Consider the following 22633-nt stretch of genomic DNA (forward strand, 5'->3'; position numbering starts at 1 on the left):
CTGCTCAACAAAATAAGAGAGGACAAAACAGATGGAGAAACATTCCATGTTCATGGTTAGGAAGAATCAATATCGTGAAAATGGCTATACTGCCCAAAGTAATTTACAGAATCAACGCTATTCCTATAAATGACCTTCTTCACAGAACTGGAAAAAACCACCTTAAACTTCATATGGAACCAAAGAGAGCCTGCATAGCCAAGTCAATTCTAAGCAAAAACAACACAGTGGGAGGCATCACACTACCAGGCTTCAAACTATACTACAAAGTAATCAAAACAGCATGGTACTGGTACCAAAACAGAAATATAGACCAATGGAACAGAACAGAGGCATCGGAGGCAACACAACATATCTACAACCATACAATCTTTGATAAACCTGACAAAAACAAGCAATGGGGAAAGGATTCCCTGTTTAATAAATGGTGTTGGGAAAGCTAGCTAGCTATGTGCAGAAAGCAGAAACTGAACCACTTCCTGATACCTTACACTAAAATAAACTCCAGATGGATTAAAGACTTAAACGTAAGACCTGGCACCATAAAAACCCCAGAAGAAAATCTAGGCAAAACCATTCAGGACACAGGAGTAGTCAAGGACTTCATGACCAAAACACCAAAAGCATTGGCAACAAAAGCCAAAATAGACAAATGGGACCTAATCAAACTCCACAGCTTCTGTACGGGAAAAGAAACAGTCATTAGAATGAATCGGCAACCAACAGAATCAGAATAAATTTTTGCAGTTTACCCATCTGACAAAGGGCTGATATACAGAATCTACAAAGAACTAAAACAGATTTACAAGAAAAAAACAAACAAGCCCATTCAAAAGTGGGCAAAGGATATGAACAGACACTTTACAAAAGAAGATATACATGAGGCCAACAAACATACGAAAAAATGCTCATCGTCACTGGTCATTAGAGAAATGCAAATCAAAACTACATTGAGATACCATCTCACGCCAATTAGAATGGTGATCATTAAAAAATCTGGAGACAACAGATGCTGGAGAGGATGTGGAGAAATAGAAACACTTTTACACTGCTGGTCGGAGTGTAAATTAGTTCAGCCATTGTGGAAGACAGTGTGGCAATTCCTCAAGGACCTAGAAATAGAAATTCCATTTGACCCAGCAATCCCATTACTGGGTATATATCCAAAGGATTATAAATCGTTCAACTATAAGGACACATGCATACGAATGTTCATTGCAGTACTGTTTACAATAGCAAAGACCTGGAATCAACCCAAATGCCCATCAATGATAGACTGAACAGGGAAAATGTGGCACATATACACCATGGAATATTATGCAGCAATCAAAAACGATGAGTTCATGTCCTTTATAGGGACATGGATGAATCTAAAGAAAATCATTTTCAGCAAACTGACACAAGAACAGAAAATGAAACACCGCATGTTCTCACTCATAGGTGGGTGTTGAACAATGAGAACACATGGACACAGGGAGGGGAGCACTACACACTGGGGTCTGTTGGGGGGAATAGGGGAGGGACAGCAGGGTTTGGGGAGTTGGGGAGAGACAGCATGGGGAGAAATGCCAGATATAGGTGAAGGGGAGGAAGGCAGCAAATCACTGCCACGTGTGTACCTATGCAACTATCTTTCATGTTCTTCACATGTACCCCAAAACCTAAAATGCATTAAAAAAAATTTTTTTTAAGAAGACTAGAGGACTCAAGATGGCGCTGTGAGAACAACCTAGGATTGGAGCTCGCGTTGAATCCGCAAACGGTGAGTCTGAGCTGCATTTACAGACTGATATTTGTTGCCCACAGAACGGGGAAACTCCCAAGTATAAAAAGACACGGGACGCCAGGCAGTAGGTCTGCCTGGCAAAGCCGGCAGCCGGGGCTGCGGCGGCTGGCCCTACCCAGCAATCCCCACAGGGCGCGCTTGTCCGGGTACCCTGTTGAACCGGCAACCTGAGATTTGAGAGGGCTGGACTTGAGACTGAACGAGACTTGGACAGTAGCCCAGCCAAGGGGATTGCAGGGACAGATCGTTTGGGATACCCAGTGGGACGAACAAAACCGCGATTTCAAACTATCCCGAGCAGACGGTCCGAGACGCTCTGTGGGGAGGGGCGTCCACCACTACCGAGGCAACCCGCCCCAACTGAGATACACGCCCACTGCTGACGCAGCCAGCCGTTGCCAAGGCAACCCGCCCCAACTGAGATACACGCCCACTGCTGACGCAGCCAGCCGTTGCCGAGGCAACCCGTCCCGACTGAGATACACGCCCACTGCTGACGCAGCCTGCTGTTGCTGAGGCAACACGCTACAACGAAGAGACTCCGCCACAGGGCGTGGCAGAGACCACAGCAGAGCCTGCAGGAACAGGGCGAATCACATAAAAGCAGGGTGGAGCCTCGGCAGCCAAACAGTGCCTAGTCTGCCTTCTAGCTGGGCAGGACACCTCATCGAACATCCAAAAATAAAACCCAAACCCCTCAACACAGAGCATTTGAGAAAAAAAAAAAAAAAGGGGGGTTTTAATGAGCTGTGCTACAGCAGAATCAAACATAGCAGCCTAACAACCCTGAATGAACAACAGAGCGCACAGCTCAGCAATTAAGCCCATATAAAGTACAAACTGTCTCCTCAAGCAGCTCCCTGACCCCTCTATATCCAAAAGACTGACATTAGGCAGGCATCATTCTGGGACAAAGATAGCAGAAAAATAAACTGGTAGCATCCCTCGCTGTGCCACAGCTGCTAGAGGTGCACCCCAGACAAGCAGGGTCTGGAGCGGACCTCAGCAGTCGTACAGCAAAGGGGCTAGACTGGTAGAAGGAAAACCAAGCAACAGAAATACTTCATCATCAACACTCCGGGTGTCCACTCAGAGACCCAATCGAAAAGTCAGCAACTATGCAAACGACCAGCAGACAAATCCACAAAGATGGGAAGAAACCAGCGCAAAAAGGAGGAAAACACCCGAAACCAGAACACCTCGCCTCCTAGAAAGGACCAAAACTCCTCACCAGCAAGGGAACAAAGCTGGATGGAGAATGACTGTGACGAAATGACGGAATTAGACTTCAGAAGATGGATAATGAGAAACTTTTGTGAGCTAAAAGATCATGTATTAAATCAATGCAAAGAAACTAAGAACCTTGAAAAAAGATTTGAAAAAAGATTCGAGGAAATGATAACAAGAATGGATAACTTAGAGAGGAATATGAATGAATTAAAGGAGCTGAAAAACACAATACGAGAACTTCGCGAAGCATGCACAAGTTTCAATAGCCGAATGGACCAAGCAGAAGAAAGAATATCTGAAGTCGAAGACCAACTCAATGAAATAAAACGAGAAACGAAGATCAGAGAAAAAAGCGCAAAAAGGAATGAACAAAGTCTCCAAGAAATGTGGGACTATGTGAAAAGACCTAACCTACGTTTGATAGGTGTACCAGAAGGGGATGAAGAGAATGAATCCAAGCTGGAAAATACTCTTCAGGACATCATCCAGGAAAATTTCCCCCACCTAGCAAGACAGGCCAACACTCAATTGCAGGAAATACAGAGAACACCACAAAGATATTCCGCAAGAAGAGCAACCCCAAGGCACATAATCGTCAGATTCAACAGGGTTGAAATAAAGGAGAGAATACTAAGGGCAGCCAGAGAGAAAGGTCGGGTCACCCACAAAGGGAAGCCCATCAGACTCACAGCAGATCTCTCGGCAGAAACACTACAAGCCAGAAGAGAGTGGGGGCCAATATTCAACATTCTTAAAGAAAAGAACTTTCAACCCAGAATTTCATATCCAGCCAAACTGAGCTTCAGAAGTGAAGGAAAAATAAAATCCTTTGCGAACAAGCAAGTACTCAGAGATTTTGTCACCACCAGGTCTGCTTTACAGGAGCTCCTAAAAGAGGCACTACACATAGAAAGGAACAACCAGTACCAGCCATTCCAAAATCACACTGAATGCTAAAGAGCTTCAACATAATGAAGAATCTACAACAACTAACAGGCAAAACAGCCACTTAGCATCAAAATGGCAGTATCAAATTCACACATAACAATATTAACCCTATATGTAAATGGACTAAATGCACCAATCAAAAGACACAGACTGGCAAATTGGATAAAAATCCAAAACCCATCAGTGTGCTGTATCCAGGAAACCCATCTCACAGGCAAGGATACACAAAGGCTCAAAATAAAGGGATGGAGGAAGATTTACCAAGCTAATGGAAAGCAAAAAAAAAGCAGGAGTTGCAATTCTCATCTCTGATAAAATAGACTTTAAAGCAACAAAGATCAAAAGAGACAAAGAAGGACATTACATAATGGTAAAAGGTTCGATACAACAAGAAGAGCTAACGATCCTAAACATATATGGACCCAATGCAGGAGCACCCAGATACATAAGGCAAGTTCTTAATGACTTACAAAAGGACTTAGACTCCCACACAATAATAGTGGGAGACTTTAACACTCCACTGTCAATACTAGACAGATCAACCAGGCAGAAAATCAACAAGGATATCCAGGGCTTGAACTCAGACCTGGAGCAAGCAAACCTGATAGACATTTACAGAACTCTCCACCCCAAATCCACAGAATACACATTCTTCTCAGCACCACATCACACCTACTCTAAAATTGACCACATAATTGGAAGTAAAGCACTGCTCAACAAATGCAAAACAACTGAAATCATAACAAACAGCCTCTCAGACCATAGTGCAATCAAGTTAGAACTCAGAATTCAGAAACCGACCCAGAACCGCACAGCTTCATGGAAACTGAACAACTGGCTCTTGATTGTTGACTGGGTAAACAACGAAATGAAGGCAGAAATAAAGAATTTCTTCGAAACCAATGAGAACGAAGACACAACGTGCCAGAACCTCTGGGACACATTTAAAGCAGTCTCTAGAGGAAAGTATATAGCAATAAGTGCCCATATGAGGAGAATGGAGAGATCCAAAATTGACACCCTATCGTCAAAATTGAAAGAGCTAGAGGAGCAAGATCAAAAAAACTCAAAACCCAGCAGAAGACAAGAAATAACTAAGATCAGAGCTGAGCTGAAGGAGATTGAGACACGAAAAACCCTTCAAAAAATCAATAAATCCAAGAGCTGGTTCTTTGAAAAGATCAACAAAATAGACAGACCACTAGCCAGATTGATTAAAACTAAAAGAGAGAACAACCAAATAAATTCAATAAAAAATGATAAAGGGGAAATCACCACAGATTCCACAGAAATTCAAACCATCATCAGAGAATATTACAAACAACTCCATGCGCATAAACTAGTAAACCTGGAAGAAATGGATAAATTCCTGGACTCCTGTGTCCTCCCAAGCCTAAACCAGGAGGAAGCTGAAACTATGAATAGACCAATAACAAGGTCTGAAGTTACGGCAGCAATTAAGAGCCTACCACACAAAAAAAGCCCAGGTCCAGACGGGTTCACAGCCGAATTCTACCAGACACACAAGGAGGAGCTGGTACCATTCCTTCTAAAACTATTTCAAACAATCCAAAAAGAGGGAAGCCTTCCCAAATCATTTTATGAGACCAACATCATCCTGATACCAAAACCCGGCAGAGACCCAACGAGAAAAGAAAACTTCAGGCCAATATCCATGATGAACATAGATGCAAAAATCTTCAATAAAATATCGGCAAGCCGATTGCAACAGCAAATCAAAAAACTTATTCATCATGATCAAGTAGGATTCATCCCGGGGATGCAAGGCTGGTTCAACATACACAAGTCTATAAACGTAATTCACCACATAAACAGAACCAAAAACAAAAACCACATGATTATCTCAATTGATGCAGAGAAGGCATTTGACAAAATTCAACAGCCCTTTATGCTAAACATAAACTCGGTATCGATGGAACGTATCTCAAAGTAATAAAAGCTATTTATGACAAACCAACAGCCAATATCATACTGAATGGGCAAAAACTGGAAGCATTCCCTTTAAAATCTGGCACTAGACAAGGATGCCCTCTCTCACCACTCCTATTCAATATAGTACTGGAAGTTCTAGCCAGAGCAATCAGGCAAGAAAAAGAAATAAAGGGTATTCAAATAGGAAAGGTGGAAGCCAAATTGTCTCTATTTGCAGACGACTTGATAGTATACCTAGAAGACCCCATTGCCTCAGCCCAAAAACTCCTGAAACTGATAAGCAACTTCAGCAAAGTCTCAGGATATAAAATCAGTGTGCAAAAATCACAAGCATTCGTCTACACCAATAACAGACTTAAAGAAAGCCAAATCAAGAGCGAACTGCCATTCGCAATTGCTACAAAAAGAATAAAATACCTTGGAATACAACTTACAAGGAACATAAGGGACCTCTTCAAGGAGAACTACAAACCACTGCTCAACGAAATCAGAGAGGACACAAACAGATGGAGAAACATTCCATGTTCATGGTTAGGAAGAATTAACATCGTGAAAATGGCTATACTGCCGAAAGTAATTTACAGAATCAATGCTATCCCCATCAAGCTACCATTGACTTTCTTCACAGAACTGGAAAAAACCACCATGAACTTCATATGGAACCAAAAGAGAGCCCGCATAGCCAAGTCAATTCTAAGCAAAAAGAACACAGCGGGGGGCATCACACTACCGGATTTCAAACTATACTACAAGGCTACAGTAATCAAAACAGCATGGTACTGGTACCAAAACAGAGATATAGACCAATGGAACAAAACAGAGGCACCGGAGGCAACACAACATACATACAACTATACAATCTTTGATAAACCCGACAAAAACAAGCAATGGGGAAAGGATTCCATGTTTAACAAATGATGTTGGGAAAACTGGCTAGCCATATGCAGAAAGCAGAAACTGGACCCCTTCCTGACACCTTACACTAAAATTAACTCCAGATGGATTAAAGACTTAAACATAAGACCTGGCACCATAAAAACCCTAGAAGGAAATCTAGGCAAAACCATCCAGGACATAGGAGTAGGCAAGGACTTCATGAACAAAACACCAAAAGCATTGGCAACAAAAGCCAAAATAGACAAATGGGACCTAATGAAACTCCACAGCTTCTGCACAGCAAAAGAAACAGTGACTAGAGTGGATCGGCAACCAACAGAATGGGAAAAAATTTTTGCAGTCTACCCATCTGACAAAGGGCTGATATCCAGAATTTACAAAGAACTCAAACAGATTTACAGGAAAAAAACAAACAAGCCCATTCAAAAGTGGGCAAAGGATATGAACAGATACTTTATGAAAGAAGACATATATGAGGCCAAGAATCATATGAAAAAATGCTCATCGTCACTGGTCATCAGAGAGATGCAAATCAAAACCACATTGAGATACCATCTCATGCCAGTTAGAATGGCGATCATTAAAAAATCTGGAGACAACAGATGCTGGAGAGGATGTGGAGAAAAAGGAACACTTTTACACTGTTGGTGGGAGTGTAAATTAGTTCAACCATTGTGGAAGACAGTGTGGCGATTCCTCAAGGCCTTAGAAATAGAAATTCCATTTGACCCAGCAATCCCATTACTGGGTATATATCCAAAAGACTATAAATCGTTCTACTATAAGGACACACGTACACGAATGTTCATTGCAGCACTGTTTACAATAGCAAAGACCTGGAATCAACCCAAATGCCCATTGATAATAGACTGGATTGGAAAAATGTGGCACATATACACCATGGAATATTATGCAGCAATCAGAAATGATGAGTTTGTGTCGTTTGTAGGGACATGGATGAATCTGGAAAACATCATCCTCAGCAAACTGACACAAGAACAGAAAATGAAACACCGCATATTCTCACTCATAGGTGGGTGATGAAAAATGAGAACACATGGACACAGAAAGGGGAGTAGTAAACAGTGGGGTCTATTGGGGGGAAAAGGGGAGGGCCAGTGGGAGGGGGAGGTGGGGAGAGATAGCCTGGGGAGAAATGCCAAATGTGGGTGAAGGGGAGAAGAAAAGCAAAGCACACTGCCATGTGTGTACCTACGCAACTGTCTTGCATGCTCTGCTCATGTACCCCAAAACCTATAATCCAATAAAAAATTTAAAAAATAAATTTAAAAAAATATTAAAAAAAAAAAAGACTAAAAACAAGACATCATAAATGCTATTGATACAACTTGTAGAAGTATGGACACATGCATATATAAAAAGGAATGTCGCAGTTTTAGGGTGGGTAAGATTATGGAAATCTTCCATAACAATAAATGGTTTTATTATATGTAAATTGTTTTGATAGTATTGTTTAGTACCTTTCCAATCTAAGAGAAAGAGAGGGGAAAAAAAAAAAAGACAGACACAACCCAGCACTAAGAAAAGGCTCAGGAAGACCAGGGCTGAGATGTGAAAGCAGAAATTGACAGCCGTCCTACATACCCAGAAGGAGGAGGCCAGGCAGGGCCCTGGGGAAGGGAAGCCCTCTAGGTATGGAGAGGGTTGTAATTAGTCTGATGCTAATTACAGAAGTCTCACTAGCTTATTAATTTTTTTGACAGACTCTGAATGAAGACTGAATTCCTTCATTAAGCCAACTTGGGTTCAGAGGCACATTTCCTATGTGGCTATCCTCATTCTTCTAAAAAAATCTAGCCTTTTCTTTTTTTTTTTTTTAAGGGTAACAGTAAAGTAAAATTTAGTAACAGAAACACACACCCTAGAGAAATTAAGATTCCTGCCTTAAATGTAGAAATTCAAGCCATTTCAGAAAATCAAAGGGGTTTGAATAAGCAACTGAACTTCAATGTTTTCTACACTGGGAAAAATAAACATGAGCATAAAATATTTAGCTCAGTATTAAAGGCCCCTTGATCAGGTTCCAGCCAATCTTTCTGATATTACCTCATAATTGTCCCTCCAGATACCCAATGCTCCAGCCAAACTAAACCACCAGTGGTCCCCAAAACAGTTTCTTCACTTTCCTACCACCATGACTCTGTTCAAGCTATTTCACACACTTAAAATTTCTCTCTTATAACTGCTTGCTCAAGTCTGACCCATCCTCCAAAGCACAGATCCAAGCCTTGTCATTTTTTTTTTTTCTGAGATGGAGTCTTGCTCTGTTACCCTGGCTGGAGTGCAGTGGCACAATCTTGGCTCACTGCAACCTCTGCCTCCCGAGTTCAAGCAATTCTCCTGCCTCAGCCTCCAGAGTAGCTGGGACTACAGGAGAATGCCACTACACCCAGCCAATTTTTGTATTTTTAGTAGAGACAGGGTTTCACCATGTTGGTCAGGCTGGTCTTGAACTCCTGACCTCATGCAATTCACACAGCTCGGCCTCCCAAAGAGCTGGGATTACAGGTGTGAGCCACTGAGCCCAGCCAGCCTTGTCATTTTCAAAGCCTAGGCCAATCTCTATACCCTGAATTCATTTCTTGCTCATCACGGTAGATCCAGAGTACTTTGAATCTCCAAGGAGCTACACAAAGTCTGCCTTGCAGTACAGTTATCTGAGCAACTGACTTTGACCACATCAAAACCTGGGCTCCGTCGGGCATGGACCCCTCCAAATTCCTACATGGAACCTATCCATAATGTCTGGCACAAAGTAGGCCTTCAGTAAATGCTTCACTGAAAGACAAGAAAAAGGGACACATTACATCTGTGAGAAGTCACTTCCTACCTCGGTAGCTCCAGTTAAGCAATGCAGAGATGAAGGCATGCTGTTCAGTGGTCTTGAACAGGGGAGAAATGAATCTTGCTTTTCCAGTTTCCAGCCTTCATAAGTCTCCAACTTCCTCCCTAGTTGACCATAGTCTGCTCGGCCCCAGGTAAACACCTTCCCAGTTTCTAAAAACAAATATTATTTGAATTAAGACTACATTCCACAGCTGTGCTCCCATGGATAGGCAATTAATTACAAGAGAAAGTGTGACATTTATTTTAGCACCAACTACCAGGAGCCTTCCTATCTTCCTGTAAAGAAGGCACAAGTATTCATTTTTACAGATGTGGAAACTAAGGTTCAGAGAGGTTGAATGACTTGCTTAAGATCAAACAAGCTGTGAGTACCAGAGCTGGATTCAAGCAGAGATTCATTCTAAAGTTTACACTCTTGCATGTTACACAGATATGGATATGATTATGGATATAACTTTAACCATGCTTTATGGCTTCCCCATGTACTCCTTGTGCTTTGCCCAGATGCCTATTCTCAGGTTCTTCTCTTCCCCACCCAACCCAGGGCCCCATTTAGTCATCTTGAAGTTCTCCACTCCACAATCTCTTAGGGCCTAGCTCAATCAATGGCCCCATTCATTTGCTTTCCCCACCTTGTAACATAAGGGGACCTTTCAGAATCTATGCTCTTACCCAAAGGAGCAATTCTAACAATGCTAAGGCAAGTGTTTATGTGTGCTAGAGGGAAGGGAGTGAGAGAAGAAAAAAAATGGCAAAACCATTTGGAGTCAGAAAAGCATTTAGTCCCCCAGATGCACCACATGGGAAGCTAGCCAGTGCTAAAATTGACAAAAGAAAATGAGATTTGCAAAAGGAGAAATGGACTTTCTTCTCCCAGATAAGAGAAAATTCACCAAATTCATTCAGTTCTATGAAGTGCCACATTTGTTATTTCAACAGAATGCAAAATCTGATGAGGCATAGATTATTAACAGATTCTCTGCAATAAATATGCATAACCATGTGCGTTGTATAAATTCTTTATACATGTTTATTTTAACAAAGAAAAACTTTGCTTTAGAGACAAAACACAGAGCAATGCATATTAAATTCTAGACAAATCTACTACTGCATACTTTGTGTTTGGTATCAAAGCTTCATCTGGCCCCACATTCAACATATGGTTTATAGTGTCAGCTAAAAAAAACAACCATAGATTCATGAGGAAATGTCAGAATATTGCAGTGATACAAGGCTATGCAGGGAAATGGTTCTTAGGATCAGCCTGCTAGCAGACACTAAGGTAAGACACCAAGCAGTTTACAGGAATCTGACTTTTGGGCTTGCATTGGTTATTAAGCACTAGTTACTGCATAATCACTCAACACTCTTCCTTCACTTCTGCAGGATTAGACTCTTAAAAACCCTTGTTCCCAGGATCCATAAAGCATCCCAAGCTGGCAAACTGTCCCTCTACCTGAACTGGCTAGGATTTCTAACCAGGTCCAGAAACCAGGCTGACTCAATGTTCAGTCTTCAGTCTCAAGCCTAAACTTAATGCACCCTGAACTTGTCTGTTTCTTTTCAAAATAAACTCTGCATCCAAAGGCTCACCCAGGGCAGAAGAGTCCCTTTTATTTTTCCTTTTCTTCTAAGCAGACATTTATTGACCTCTTCCCAGGTACTCAGTACATTCATTGACACTGTCTCAATCCTTACAATAATGCTGTGGCCTATAGAGAGCTAAGCTTATTCTACAGATGAGGTTAAACAATGAAAGTTAAATGATTTGGTTGAGTTCAAACAACCACCAAGTAGTTGAATCAAGATTTAAACCTGTGTCTTCTGACTCCAAGGCCAATGGTTTCTCCAGTGATTGCACAGCTGCTGTCACAAACTGACAAAAGTCGGTTGATGAAACAGCCATTTTTACAATGTTTGAAGAAGAGGAAAACTCAGATTAAATGGATATGCTCTATGTACCATCCAGCTTTCCTCACTAGAATAATCTCCTTCCCAGGAGGACATGCAGAACTCAGGACTATAAGTGCTGAAATAAAGGCATTAAACACATGGATTATGATTTTATGTCACCTGCAGTAAAAGAAAACAATAAATCCACATATAAAAAATGCTCATTAATACATTGTAGACGAATGTCTGCATCAAGCTGATGCATGCTGTCAAATCCAAGGAGATTCAAGTCACAAATTTAACAAATGAATCTTCTCCTTAAAGGATTATATATTACTATGATAAAAAACAGATATGCTAACATCACCCAAAAAGTATAGGTATGTGTCTCCAGGTAAATGATAAGTGAGAGAAATGACAAAATAGCTCAAAACAAAGTTAGCAAGTGAAATACAATTTATAAGGCACGTCCATGTAAGAACTGGCACAGTATAACTACAGAGCCAAGAAGTATACACTGCAAAAGATATCAATGCACCGCAGAAAACAACAGAGGCCAAATGAGAAGTATAGAGAAAGAACACTTAAGGGGTCTGGAACTAGAATTTTCGTGGCAGGCTGAGGGAACAAGAGGCATTTAAGGTGAACTTCTGGATAAGAAAAGAAAATGGGAGGCCGAGGGAGGACACTGCAGGAACAGTGTGAGGGGATGAGCAATGATATGAAAATCACAAAGTGGCCAGGCACAGTGGCTCACATCTGTAATCCCAGACTTTAGGAGGCCAAGGTGGGCGCATCGCCTGAGGTCAAGTGTTCGAGACCAGCCTGGCCAATGGGGTGAAACCCCCTCTCTACTAAAAATACAAAAATTAGCTGGGCCTGGTCATGCCATGACTGTAGTCCCAGCTACAGGGGAGACTGAGGTGGGAGAATCACTTGAACCTGGGAGGCAGAGGTTGCAGTGAACCAAGATGGTTGGTTCACTGCAACCCCTGGGCGACAGTGGGACCCTGTCTCAGAAAAAAAAAAAAAAAGCAAAAAGCACGAGAGAGAATGAGGGTCACAAGGAAAGGAGACTGGGAGGGGACTCAAGACTGTCAAGATGGGGCCAGCCACAGGGAAGTGCCACGCCTGGGTCTGGATCTCACCCTTCAGGCCAGGGGCCCCCAAACCTTTACTAATAGGCTTACTATTAGTAAAAAAATTTTTTTTGAGATGGAGTCTTGCTGCATCGTCCAGGCTGGAGTGCAGTGGCATGATCTTGGCTCACTGCAACCTCTACTTCCTGGGTTCAAGCAATTCTCCCACGTCAGCCTCCTGAGTAGCTGGAACTACAGTCATGCACCACCGTATCCAGATAATTTAGTAGAGATAAGGTTTCATCTTGTTGGCCATGCTGGACTTGAACCCCTGACCTCCAGTGATCTGCCTGCCTTGGCCTACCAAAGTGCTGGGATTACAGGCGTGAGCCACCGCAACCAACCTCTATTAGTAAAATATTTTTTAACACATCACCAATATATGTACATTAATTTATTTATTAAAGTATGTATATTCACAAATCATAAATAGGTAGTCTCACTCACAAGCATACAGTATAAAAACATGCTAAAAATAGAAAATAGAAAAGAATGAGATAAAAACATATAAAAGAAGTTATAAGAATCTCTTCCAGCTGGATGCAGTGGCTCATGCCTGTAATCCCAACACTTTGGGAGGCCAAGGCGGGCAGATCACCTGAGGTCAGGTGTTCGAGACCAGCCTGGCTAACATGGTGAAACCCCATTTCTACTAAAAATACAAAAAATTACCCAGGCATGGTGGCACGCGCCTGTAATCCCAGCTACTTGGGAAGCTGAAAGAGAAGAATCCATTGAACCCAGAAAGTGGAGGTTGCAGTGAGCCAAAATCACACCATTGCACTCCAGCATGGGCAACAAGAACGAAACTGTCTCAAAAAAAAGAAAAAAATCTCTTCCATACCCTAGCAGTCATCTTGCACACTCACCACTGCAAACTAGACCATGGGGAAACTACAGACTTTTGAGCAGGGGTGGGGCCTGATGAAAGGAATGCTTAGGGAATGGTACATCTGGCAAAGGATTGCAGGAGGCTAGAAATCATACTATTTACAGCTAATGCTTCCATAGCACCTACTATGTGTCAAACACTACTCCAAGCATTCTCTGTATAGTGTCATGTTTATTCTTGCAACAATCCTGTGAGATAGGCACTTTTACCATCCCCATGTTACTGACAGGTAACAAGGTACTCCCCCAAAGTCAGAGAGGTAGTAAGTGAAAAGAGAAGAAAAGAAAGAAACAACAATAACACAAGCCTAAGATGCATCAAGGCCTAAACTAGAATTGAAATCATAGAAAAACAAAAAAGAAAGAATTTATGGGGCTTGGCACCCCATTAGATGTTATTTTAAAAGGAAAGGAGAGGAAATAAATACCATTCTGAGATTTCAGGATTTTAAGATGAGTAGGAAGGTGATGAAGGTGTAGAAATGCTACATCAGGGGAATCAGATGCTAATGGGAATCATAAAACGTTATTTCATTACCAAATCCTTTAACTCTCCTGGGGCATTTTGCAAACATGCTGTCAAATAGTCAAATATAAATAACAGAGGAGAGAGTAAGAAGAAAGACTACTAGATGCAAACCACAGAGAGCAGGGGATACTCTGAGGGTAGCGTGGGTGGATGATGAATATTCAAGAGGCCAACTTCCTTTACCATCCATCAAGGGCTGCAGGTGCTGCAGCCATGGCTATAGGCACAATGAGAAATAGCTCCAGGGATGTCTGAGCACTTCAGGGAAGAGAAATTTCTACCCTATTCTAGGGAAGGGAGTCCTACAGGTGACAGAAAGATAGATTAGTGGATCATCCATTTTTTTTTGACAGAATCTGTCCCAAAAGGTAATATGTCACTGAAGATAGCAAAACGGAGTCAGCAAACCAAGGTGAATGCTATAAAAAGAAAATCCATGGGTCAGACAGAGAAAAGGCCAAATGACTTCTTTAGTCCCTCTCAACTCTAATATTCCAGGATGCCACACAGCCATCTAGAATACACTCATGAGAAGGAGGAAGCTCTCTACCTGTAGGTTTGTTATGTTTATGATTCACCTGTTTACAAACAAAAACACCAGTTACTCTCTGGATTATTCATTGTGTGTCCTCAGAAGGTAAGAACCTGACTTCTGTAACTCATTCTTCATTCTGCCATGTGGACAGAGACTTTATAAAAAGGCATTTGATGATAATACCCAGGGACTAGTCAAACACAGAACTAACTGCCCAAGAACCAACTAGCATCATCTTCCTGTACAAGGAGCAGGAAAATGGCAAGGAGACAGCTCAGAGTACAGGTGCTGGAAACCGTCATACCACACTCCTTTCCATAAAGCATAAGCCGTGCTGCTCCTCCACCAGGCCTCTGATATGGTTTGGCTGTGTCCTCACCCAAATCTCATTTTGAACTGCAATCCCCATAATCCCTACATGTTATGGGAGGGACCCAGTGTAGGGTAAATGAATCATGGGGTTGGTTTCCCCCATGCTGTTCTCATGACAGTGAGTGAGTTCTCATGAGATCTGATAGTTTTATAAGTGTCTGTCATTTCCCTTACTGGCTCTCATTCTGTCTCCCGCCGCCCTGTGAAGGGGTGCCTTCTGTCATGATTGTAAGTTTCCTGAGGCCTCCCCAGCCATGTGGAACTGTGAGTTGATGAAACCTCTTTTCTTTATTTATTACCCAGTTTCAGGTATTTCTTTTCTTTCTTTTTTTTTTTTTTTTTTTTTTTGAGACAGTTTCGCTCTTGTTACCCAGGCTGGAGTGCAATGGCATAATCTTGGCTCACCGCAACCTCTGCCTCCTGGGTTCAGGCAATTCGCCTGCCTCAGCCTCCTGAGTAGCTGGGATTACAGGCATGTGCCACCATGCCCAGCTATTTTTTGTATTTTTAGTAGAGACGGGGTTTCACCATGTTGACCAGGATGATCTCGATCTCTTGACCTCGTGATCCACCCGCCTTGGCCTCCCAAAGTGTGGGGATTACAGGCGTGTGCCACCGCGCCCAGCCCAGGTATTTCTTCATAGCAGCATCAGAATAGACTAATACAGCCTCCATACTGGCTCCCTCTGTCCCCAGCTATCTCTACTACCCTGACCCCATTCACCTCATCAACTCCTACTTACTCTTCAACTACGCTTACTACTCAACTCAGATCAGGTTCCCCTGTGCAATAATCTTAGAGGACCATGTTCCTCATCTTGGAGCACTTACCTCAGTTTATAAATGCACACTCATTAGGACTGTTCAATTAATGTCTCTCCCTTCTTCCAGAGAGCCAGCTCCATGATACTAGGAACCAGCTATTTCACTCATTCTTGTGTCCTATAATAATGCCCAACACAAAGTAGGCACTCAATAAATATCTGTTGCCTGAATGAATAATTGAATAAATGAATCCAACCACCTCCCTACCGATCAATCTACCTACCTCTCACTCACCACTACTGAACACTACTATTCAATGGCTCCATAATTTTGAGCAAACTACTCAACATCTCTAAGTCTTATCTGCAGAATGAAAATAAAAGCATCTCCCATGTAGCACTGCTGCGAGGATACTTCTCTGTAAAGCATATGGCACATACTAGTAAATGGCCATTATTACTATTATTCTCTCAAACTGAACAACACAGTTGTTAATAAATCTTTATTAAGGATTTCTGTGGTTCCACACAGAGTTTCTACCACTTGTCAAGTTTTCCCAGCCAATCCTACCTACCAAAGTCTTAGGGTCAATGCCTCTAATGATGATCAAAGAAGAGAAAGAACATTGAAAGCTCTATCATAAAATTTTTATTTTTATTTTTTTAAGATTCAAGCATAGTGGCTTGCACATCAGAAGCTTCTAATGTACCAGATGAAACAAATTAATTCAAGGTAGGAAAAAGAAGAAAGTGAAAGGAAACAATGGAGAAGAAAGATGAAGGAAGATGAGTTGGAAAAGAGGAGAGGAGAGGAAGCTTTAATTCAAGACTCATGAGACCTGAATCGTAATGAGTCAAATACAGAACTAACTGCCCAAGAACCAACTAGCATCATCTTCCTGTACAAGGAGATGTACAAGCCAGGATATCTTCCTGTACAAGCCAGGCTTCCCTTCTAGGCTGCATGGCCTTGAACAGGCCCCTTCTCCTCTAGGGGCCTAGTTTTCCCATCTATAAAATAAGAGAATTGGAATAGATGACCTCTTGGATACCTCCCCAATCTATACTTTAATTATGATGCCTAAAAATCTTCAGTGTTAAAATGAGTGGTATAAAATTTTATTGTCACCTTTGGAATATTTAGTCTGAAAATAAAGCATCCACTCTAATATCAAAGACTACTCAAATATTTCCTAATATAAATAAAAATTAAAAGTTGACTGTATAGTTTGTTATTTTTTAGTAAAATGTTACAAGTTTCCAAAGTCATATCATAAACAATATCATATAAGAAAAGATTTGGAATTTTTTTAAGTTAATACAGAAATAAAATTTCCAAATATGGGCTGCCTAACTAAAAAGGGGAGAAAAGCCTGCAAAGAGAATGAACAAAATTTGAGTGGTTGGGGAGAATTTATTTCTTTTTTTTTTTTTTTTATTGGATTTTAGGTTTTGGGGTACATGAGCAAAGCATGCAAGACAGTTGCGTAGGTACACACATGGCAGTGTGCTTTGCTTTCCTTTTCCCCTTCACCCACATTTGGCATTTCTCCCCAGGCTATCCCTCCCCACCTCCCCCTCCCACTGGCCCTCCCCTTTTCCCCCCAATAGACCCCACTGTTTAGTACTCCCCTTTCTGTGTCCACGTGTTCTCATTTTTCTTCACCCGCCTATGAGTGAGAATATGCGGTGTTTCATTTTCTGTTCTTGTGTCAGTTTGCTGAGGATGATGTTCTCCAGATTCATCCATGTCCCTACAAAAGACACAAACTCATCATTTCTGATTGCTGCATAATATTCCATGGTGTATATGTGCCACATTTTTCCAATCCAGTCTATTATCAATGGGCATTTGGGTTGATTCCAGGTCTTTGCTATTGTAAACTGTGCTGCAATGAACATTCGTGTACATGTGTCCTTATAGTAGAATGATTTATAGTCTTTTGGATATATACCCAGTAATGGGATTGCTGGGTCAAATGGAATTTCTATTTCTAAGGCCTTGAGGAATCGCCACACTGTCTTCCACAATGGTTGAACTAATTTACACTCCCACCAACAGTGTAAAAGTGTTCCTTTTTCTCCACATCCTCTCCAGCATCTGTTGTCTCCAGATATTTTAATGATCGCCATTCTAACTGGCGTGAGATGGTATCTCAATGTGGTTTTGATTTGCATCTCTCTGATGACCAGTGACGATGAGCATTTTTTCATATGATTGTTGGCCTCATATATGTCTTCTTTCGTAAAGTGTCTGTTCATATCCTTTGCCCACTTTTGAATGGGCTTGTTTGTTTTTTTCCTGTAAATCTGTTTGAGTTCTTTGTAAATTCTGGATATCAGCCCTTTGTCAGAAGGGTAAACTGCAAAACTTTTTTCCCATTCTGTTGGTTGCCGATCCACTCTAGTGACTGTTTCTTTTGCTGTGCAGAAGCTGTGGAGTTTCATTAGGTCCCATTTGTCTATTTTGGCTTTTGTTGCCAATGCTTTTGGTGTTTTGTTCATGAAGTCCTTGCCTACTCCTATGTCCTGGATAGTTTTGCCTAGATTTCCTTCTAGGGTTTTTATCGTGCCAGGTCTTATGTTTAAGTCTTTAATCCATCTGGAGTTAATTTTAGTGTAAGGTGTCAGGAAGGGGTCCAGTTTCTGCTTTTCACACATGGCTAGCCAGTTTTCCCAACACCATTTGTTAAATAGGGAATCCTTTCCCCATTGCTTGTTTTTGTCGGGTTTATCAAAGATTGTATAGTTGTAGATATGTTGTGTTGCTTCCAGTGCCTCTGTTCTGTTCCATTGGTCTATATCTCTGTTTTGGTACCAGTACCATGCTGTTTTGATTACTGTAGCCTTGTAGTATAGTTTGAAATCCGGTAGTGTGATGTCCCCCGCTGTGTTCTTTTTGCTTAGAATTGACTTGGCTATGCGGGCTCTCTTTTGGTTCCATATGAAGTTCATGGTGGTTTTTTCCAGTTCTGTGAAGAAAGTCAATGGTAGCTTGATGGGGATAGCGTTGATTCTGTAAATTACTTTTGGCAGTATAGCCATTTTCACGATGTTAATTCTTCCTAACCATGAACATGGAATGTTTCTCCATCTGTTTGTGTCCTCTCTGATTTCGTTGAGCAGTGGTTTGTAGTTCTCCTTGAAGAGGTCCCTTACGTTCCTTGTAAGTTGTATTCCAAGGTATTTTATTCCTTTTGTAGCAATTGTGAATGGCAGTTCGGTCTTGATTTGGCTTTCTTTAAGTCTGTTATTGGTGTAGACAAATGCTTGTGATTTTTGCACATTGATTTTATATCCTGAGACTTTGCTGAAGTTGCTTATCAGTTTCAGGAGTTTTTGGGCTGAGGCGATGGGGTCTTCTAGGTATACTATCATGTCGTCTGCAAATAGAGACAATTTGGCTTCCACCTTTCCTATTTGAATACCCTTTATTTCTTTTTCTTGCCTGATTGCTCTGGCTAGAACTTCCAGTACTATATTGAACAGCAGTGGTGAAAGAGGGCATCCTTGTCTAGTGCCAGATTTCAAAGGGAATGCTTCCAGTTTTTGCTCATTCAGTATGATATTGGCTGTTGGTTTGTCATAGCTTTTATTACTTTGAGATATGTTCCATCGATACCGAGTTTATTGAGGGTTTTTAGCATAAAGGGCTGTTGAATTTTGTCAAATGCCTTCTCTGCGTCAATTGAGATAATCATGTGGTTTTTGTTTTTGGTTCTGTTTATGTGGTGAATTACGTTGATAGACTTGCGTATGTTGAACCAGCCTTGCATCCCCGGGATGAATCCTACTTGATCATGATGAATAAGTTTTTTGATTTGCTGTTGCAATCGGCTTGCCAATATTTTATTGAAGATTTTTGCATCTATGTTCATCATGGATATTGGCCTGAAGTTTTCTTTTCTTGTTGGGTCTCTGCCGGGTTTTGGTATCAGGATGATGTTGGTCTCATAAAATGATTTGGGAAGGCTTCCCTCTTTTTGGATTGTTTGAAATAGTTTTAGAAGGAATGGTACCAGCTCCTCTTTGTGTGTCTGGTAGAATTCAGCTGTGAATCCATCTAGACCTGGGCTTTTTTTGAGTGGTAGGCTCTTAATTGCTGCCTCGACTTCTGACCTTGTTATTGGTCTATTCATAGTTCCAGCTTCCTCCTGATTTAGGCTTGGGAGGACACAGGAGTCCAGGAATTTATCCATTTCTTCCAGGTTTACTAGTTTATGTGCATAGAGTTGTTTGTAATATTCTCTGATGATGGTTTGAATTTCTGTGGAATCTGTGGTGATTTTCCCTTTATCATTTTTTATTGCATCTATTTGGTTGTTCTCTCTTTTCTTTTTAATCAGTCTGGCTAGTGGTCTGTCTATTTTGTTGATCTTTTCAAAGAACCAGCTCTTGGATTTATTGATTTTTTGAAGGGTTTTTCGTGTCTCAATCTCCTTCAGCTCAGCTCTGATCTTAGTTATTTCTTGTCTTCTGCTGGGTTTTGAGTTTTTTTGATCTTGCTCCTCTAGCTCTTTCAATTTTGACGATAGGGTGTCAATTTTGGATCTCTCCACTCTCCTCATATGGGCACTTATTGCTATATACTTTCCTCTAGAGACTGCTTTAAATGTGTCCCAGAGGTTCTGGCATGTTGTGTCTTCATTCTCATTGGTTTCAAAGAACTTCTTTATTTCTGTCTTCATTTCATTGTTGACCCAGTCAACATTCAAGAGCCAGTTGTTCAGTTTCCATGAAGCTGTGCGGTTCTGGGTTGGTTTCTGTATTCTGAGTTCTAACTTGATTGCACTATGGTCTGAGAGGCTGTTTGTTATGATTTCAGTTGTTTTGCATTTGTTGAGCAGTGCTTTACTTCCAATTATGTGGTCAATTTTAGAGTAGGTGTGATGTGGTGCTGAGAAGAATGTGTATTCTGTGGATTTGGGGTGGAGAGTTCTGTAAATGTCTATCAGGTTTGCTTGCTCCAGGTCTGAGTTCAAGCCCTGGATATCCTTGTTGATTTTCTGTCTGGTTGATCTGTCTAATATTGACAGTGGAGTGTTAAAGTCTCCCACTATTATTGTGTGGGAGTCTAAGTCTCTTTGTAAGTCATTAAGAACTTGCCTTATGTATCTGGGTGCTCCTGCATTGGGTCCATATATGTTCAGGATCGTTAGCTCTTCTTGTTGTATCGATCCTTTTACCATTATGTAATGGCCTTCTTTGTCTCTTTTGATCTTTGTTGCTTTAAAGTCTATTTTATCAGAGATGAGAATTGCAACTCCTCCTTTTTATTGCTCTCCATTTGCTTGGTAAATCTTCCTCCATCCCTTTATTTTGAGCCTTTGTGTATCCTTGCATGTGAGATGGGTTTCCTGGATACAGCACACTGATGGGTTTTGGATTTTTATCCAATTTGCCAGTCTGTGTCTTTTGATTGGTGCATTTAGTCCATTTACATTTAGGGTTAATATTGTTATGTGTGAATTTGATACTGCCATTTTGATGCTAAGTGGCTGTTTTGCCTATTAGTTGTTGTAGATTCTTCATTATGTTGATGCTCTTTAGCATTTAGTGTGATTTTGGAATGGCTGGTACTGGTTGTTCCTTTCTATGTGTAGTGCCTCTTTTAGGAGCTCCTGTAAAGCAGACCTGGTGGTGACAAAATCTCTGAGTACTTGCTTGTTCGCAAAGGATTTTATTTTTCCTTCACTTCTGAAGCTCAGTTTGGCTGGATATGAAATTCTGGGTTGAAAGTTCTTTTCTTTAAGAATGTTGAATATTGGCCCCCACTCTCTTCTGGCTTGTAGTGTTTCTGCCGAGAGATCTGCTGTGAGTCTGATGGGCTTCCCTTTGTGGGTGACCCGACCTTTCTCTCTGGCTGCCCTTAGTATTTTCTCCTTTATTTCAACCTTGTTGAATCTGACGATTATGTGCCTTGGGGTTGCTCTTCTTGCGGAATATCTTTGTGGTGTTCTCTGTATTTCCTGCATTTGAGTGTTGGCCTGTCTTGCTAGGTGGGGGAAATTTTCCTGGATGATGTCCTGAAGAGTATTTTCCAGCTTGGATTCATTCTCTTCGTCCCCTTCTGGTACACCTATCAAACGTAGATTAGGTCTTTTCACATAGTCCCACATTTCTTGGAGACTTTGTTCATTCCTTTTTGCGCTTTTTTCTCTAATCTTGCTTTCTCGTTTTATTTCATTGAGTTGGTCTTCGACTTCAGATATTCTTTCTTCTGCTTGGTCAATTCGGCTATTGAAACTTGTGCATGCTTCGCGAAGTTCTCGTATTGTGTTTTTCAGCTCCTTTAATTCATTCATATTCCTCTCTAAGTTATCCATTCTTGTTATCATTTCCTCAAATCTTTTTTCATATCTTTTTTCAAGGTTCTTAGTTTCTTTGCATTGATTTAATACATGTTCTTTTAGCTCACAAAAGTTTCTCATTATCCACCTTCTGAAGTCTAATTCCGTCATTTCGTCACAGTCATTCTCCATCCAGCTTTGTTCCCTTGCTGGTGAGGAGTTTTGGTCCTTTCTAGGAGGCGAGGTGTTCTGGTTTCGGGTGTTTTCCTCCTTTTTGCGCTGGTTTCTTCCCATCTTTGTGGATTTATCCGCTTGTCGTCTGCGTAGTTGCTGACTCTTCAACTGGGTCTCTGAGTGGACACCCAGATTGTTGATGATGAAGTATTTCTGTTACTTGGCTTTCCTTCTACCAGTCTAGCCCCTTCATTGTACAACTGCTGAGATCCACTCCAGGCCCTGCTTGTCTGGGGTGCACCTCTAGCAGCTGTGGCACAGTGAGGGATGCTACCAGTTTCTTTTTCTGCTATCTTTGTCCCAG

At 41.3% G+C, this 22633-nt stretch overlaps 1 protein-coding gene and 1 long non-coding RNA gene across 15 annotated transcripts in view; one reads left to right on the plus strand and one right to left on the minus strand.

Moving 5' to 3' along the window:
• The window catches only part of SERGEF (secretion regulating guanine nucleotide exchange factor), a 259650-nt gene that overhangs the window by 191002 nt on the left and 46015 nt on the right, over nucleotides 1-22633 (minus strand). For all 13 annotated transcript variants that reach the window (XR_008475187.2, XM_035265940.3, XM_035265948.3 and 10 more), the window contains exon 9: nucleotides 9666-9832. Coding sequence is in view for 12 of the 13 variants with exons in the window: in XM_035265940.3 (XP_035121831.1) it covers nucleotides 9666-9832 (167 nt within the window). In the remaining variant the exon portion in view is untranslated. The remainder of the gene's footprint in view (nucleotides 1-9665; nucleotides 9833-22633) is intronic.
• Nucleotides 1314-2221, plus strand: LOC144578136 (uncharacterized). Of its 2 annotated transcripts, none has more exons than XR_013523343.1 (3): nucleotides 1314-1440; nucleotides 1693-1762; nucleotides 2088-2221. It is a non-coding gene; the product is annotated as an uncharacterized LOC144578136 (long non-coding RNA). The 2 variants fall into 2 exon arrangements; XR_013523344.1 differs by having other exon boundaries at nucleotides 1318-1440; nucleotides 1696-1762.

This window comes from Callithrix jacchus, chromosome 10 (assembly GCF_049354715.1).
Source record: "Callithrix jacchus isolate 240 chromosome 10, calJac240_pri, whole genome shotgun sequence".
Classification (NCBI taxonomy): domain Eukaryota; kingdom Metazoa; phylum Chordata; class Mammalia; order Primates; family Cebidae; genus Callithrix; species Callithrix jacchus.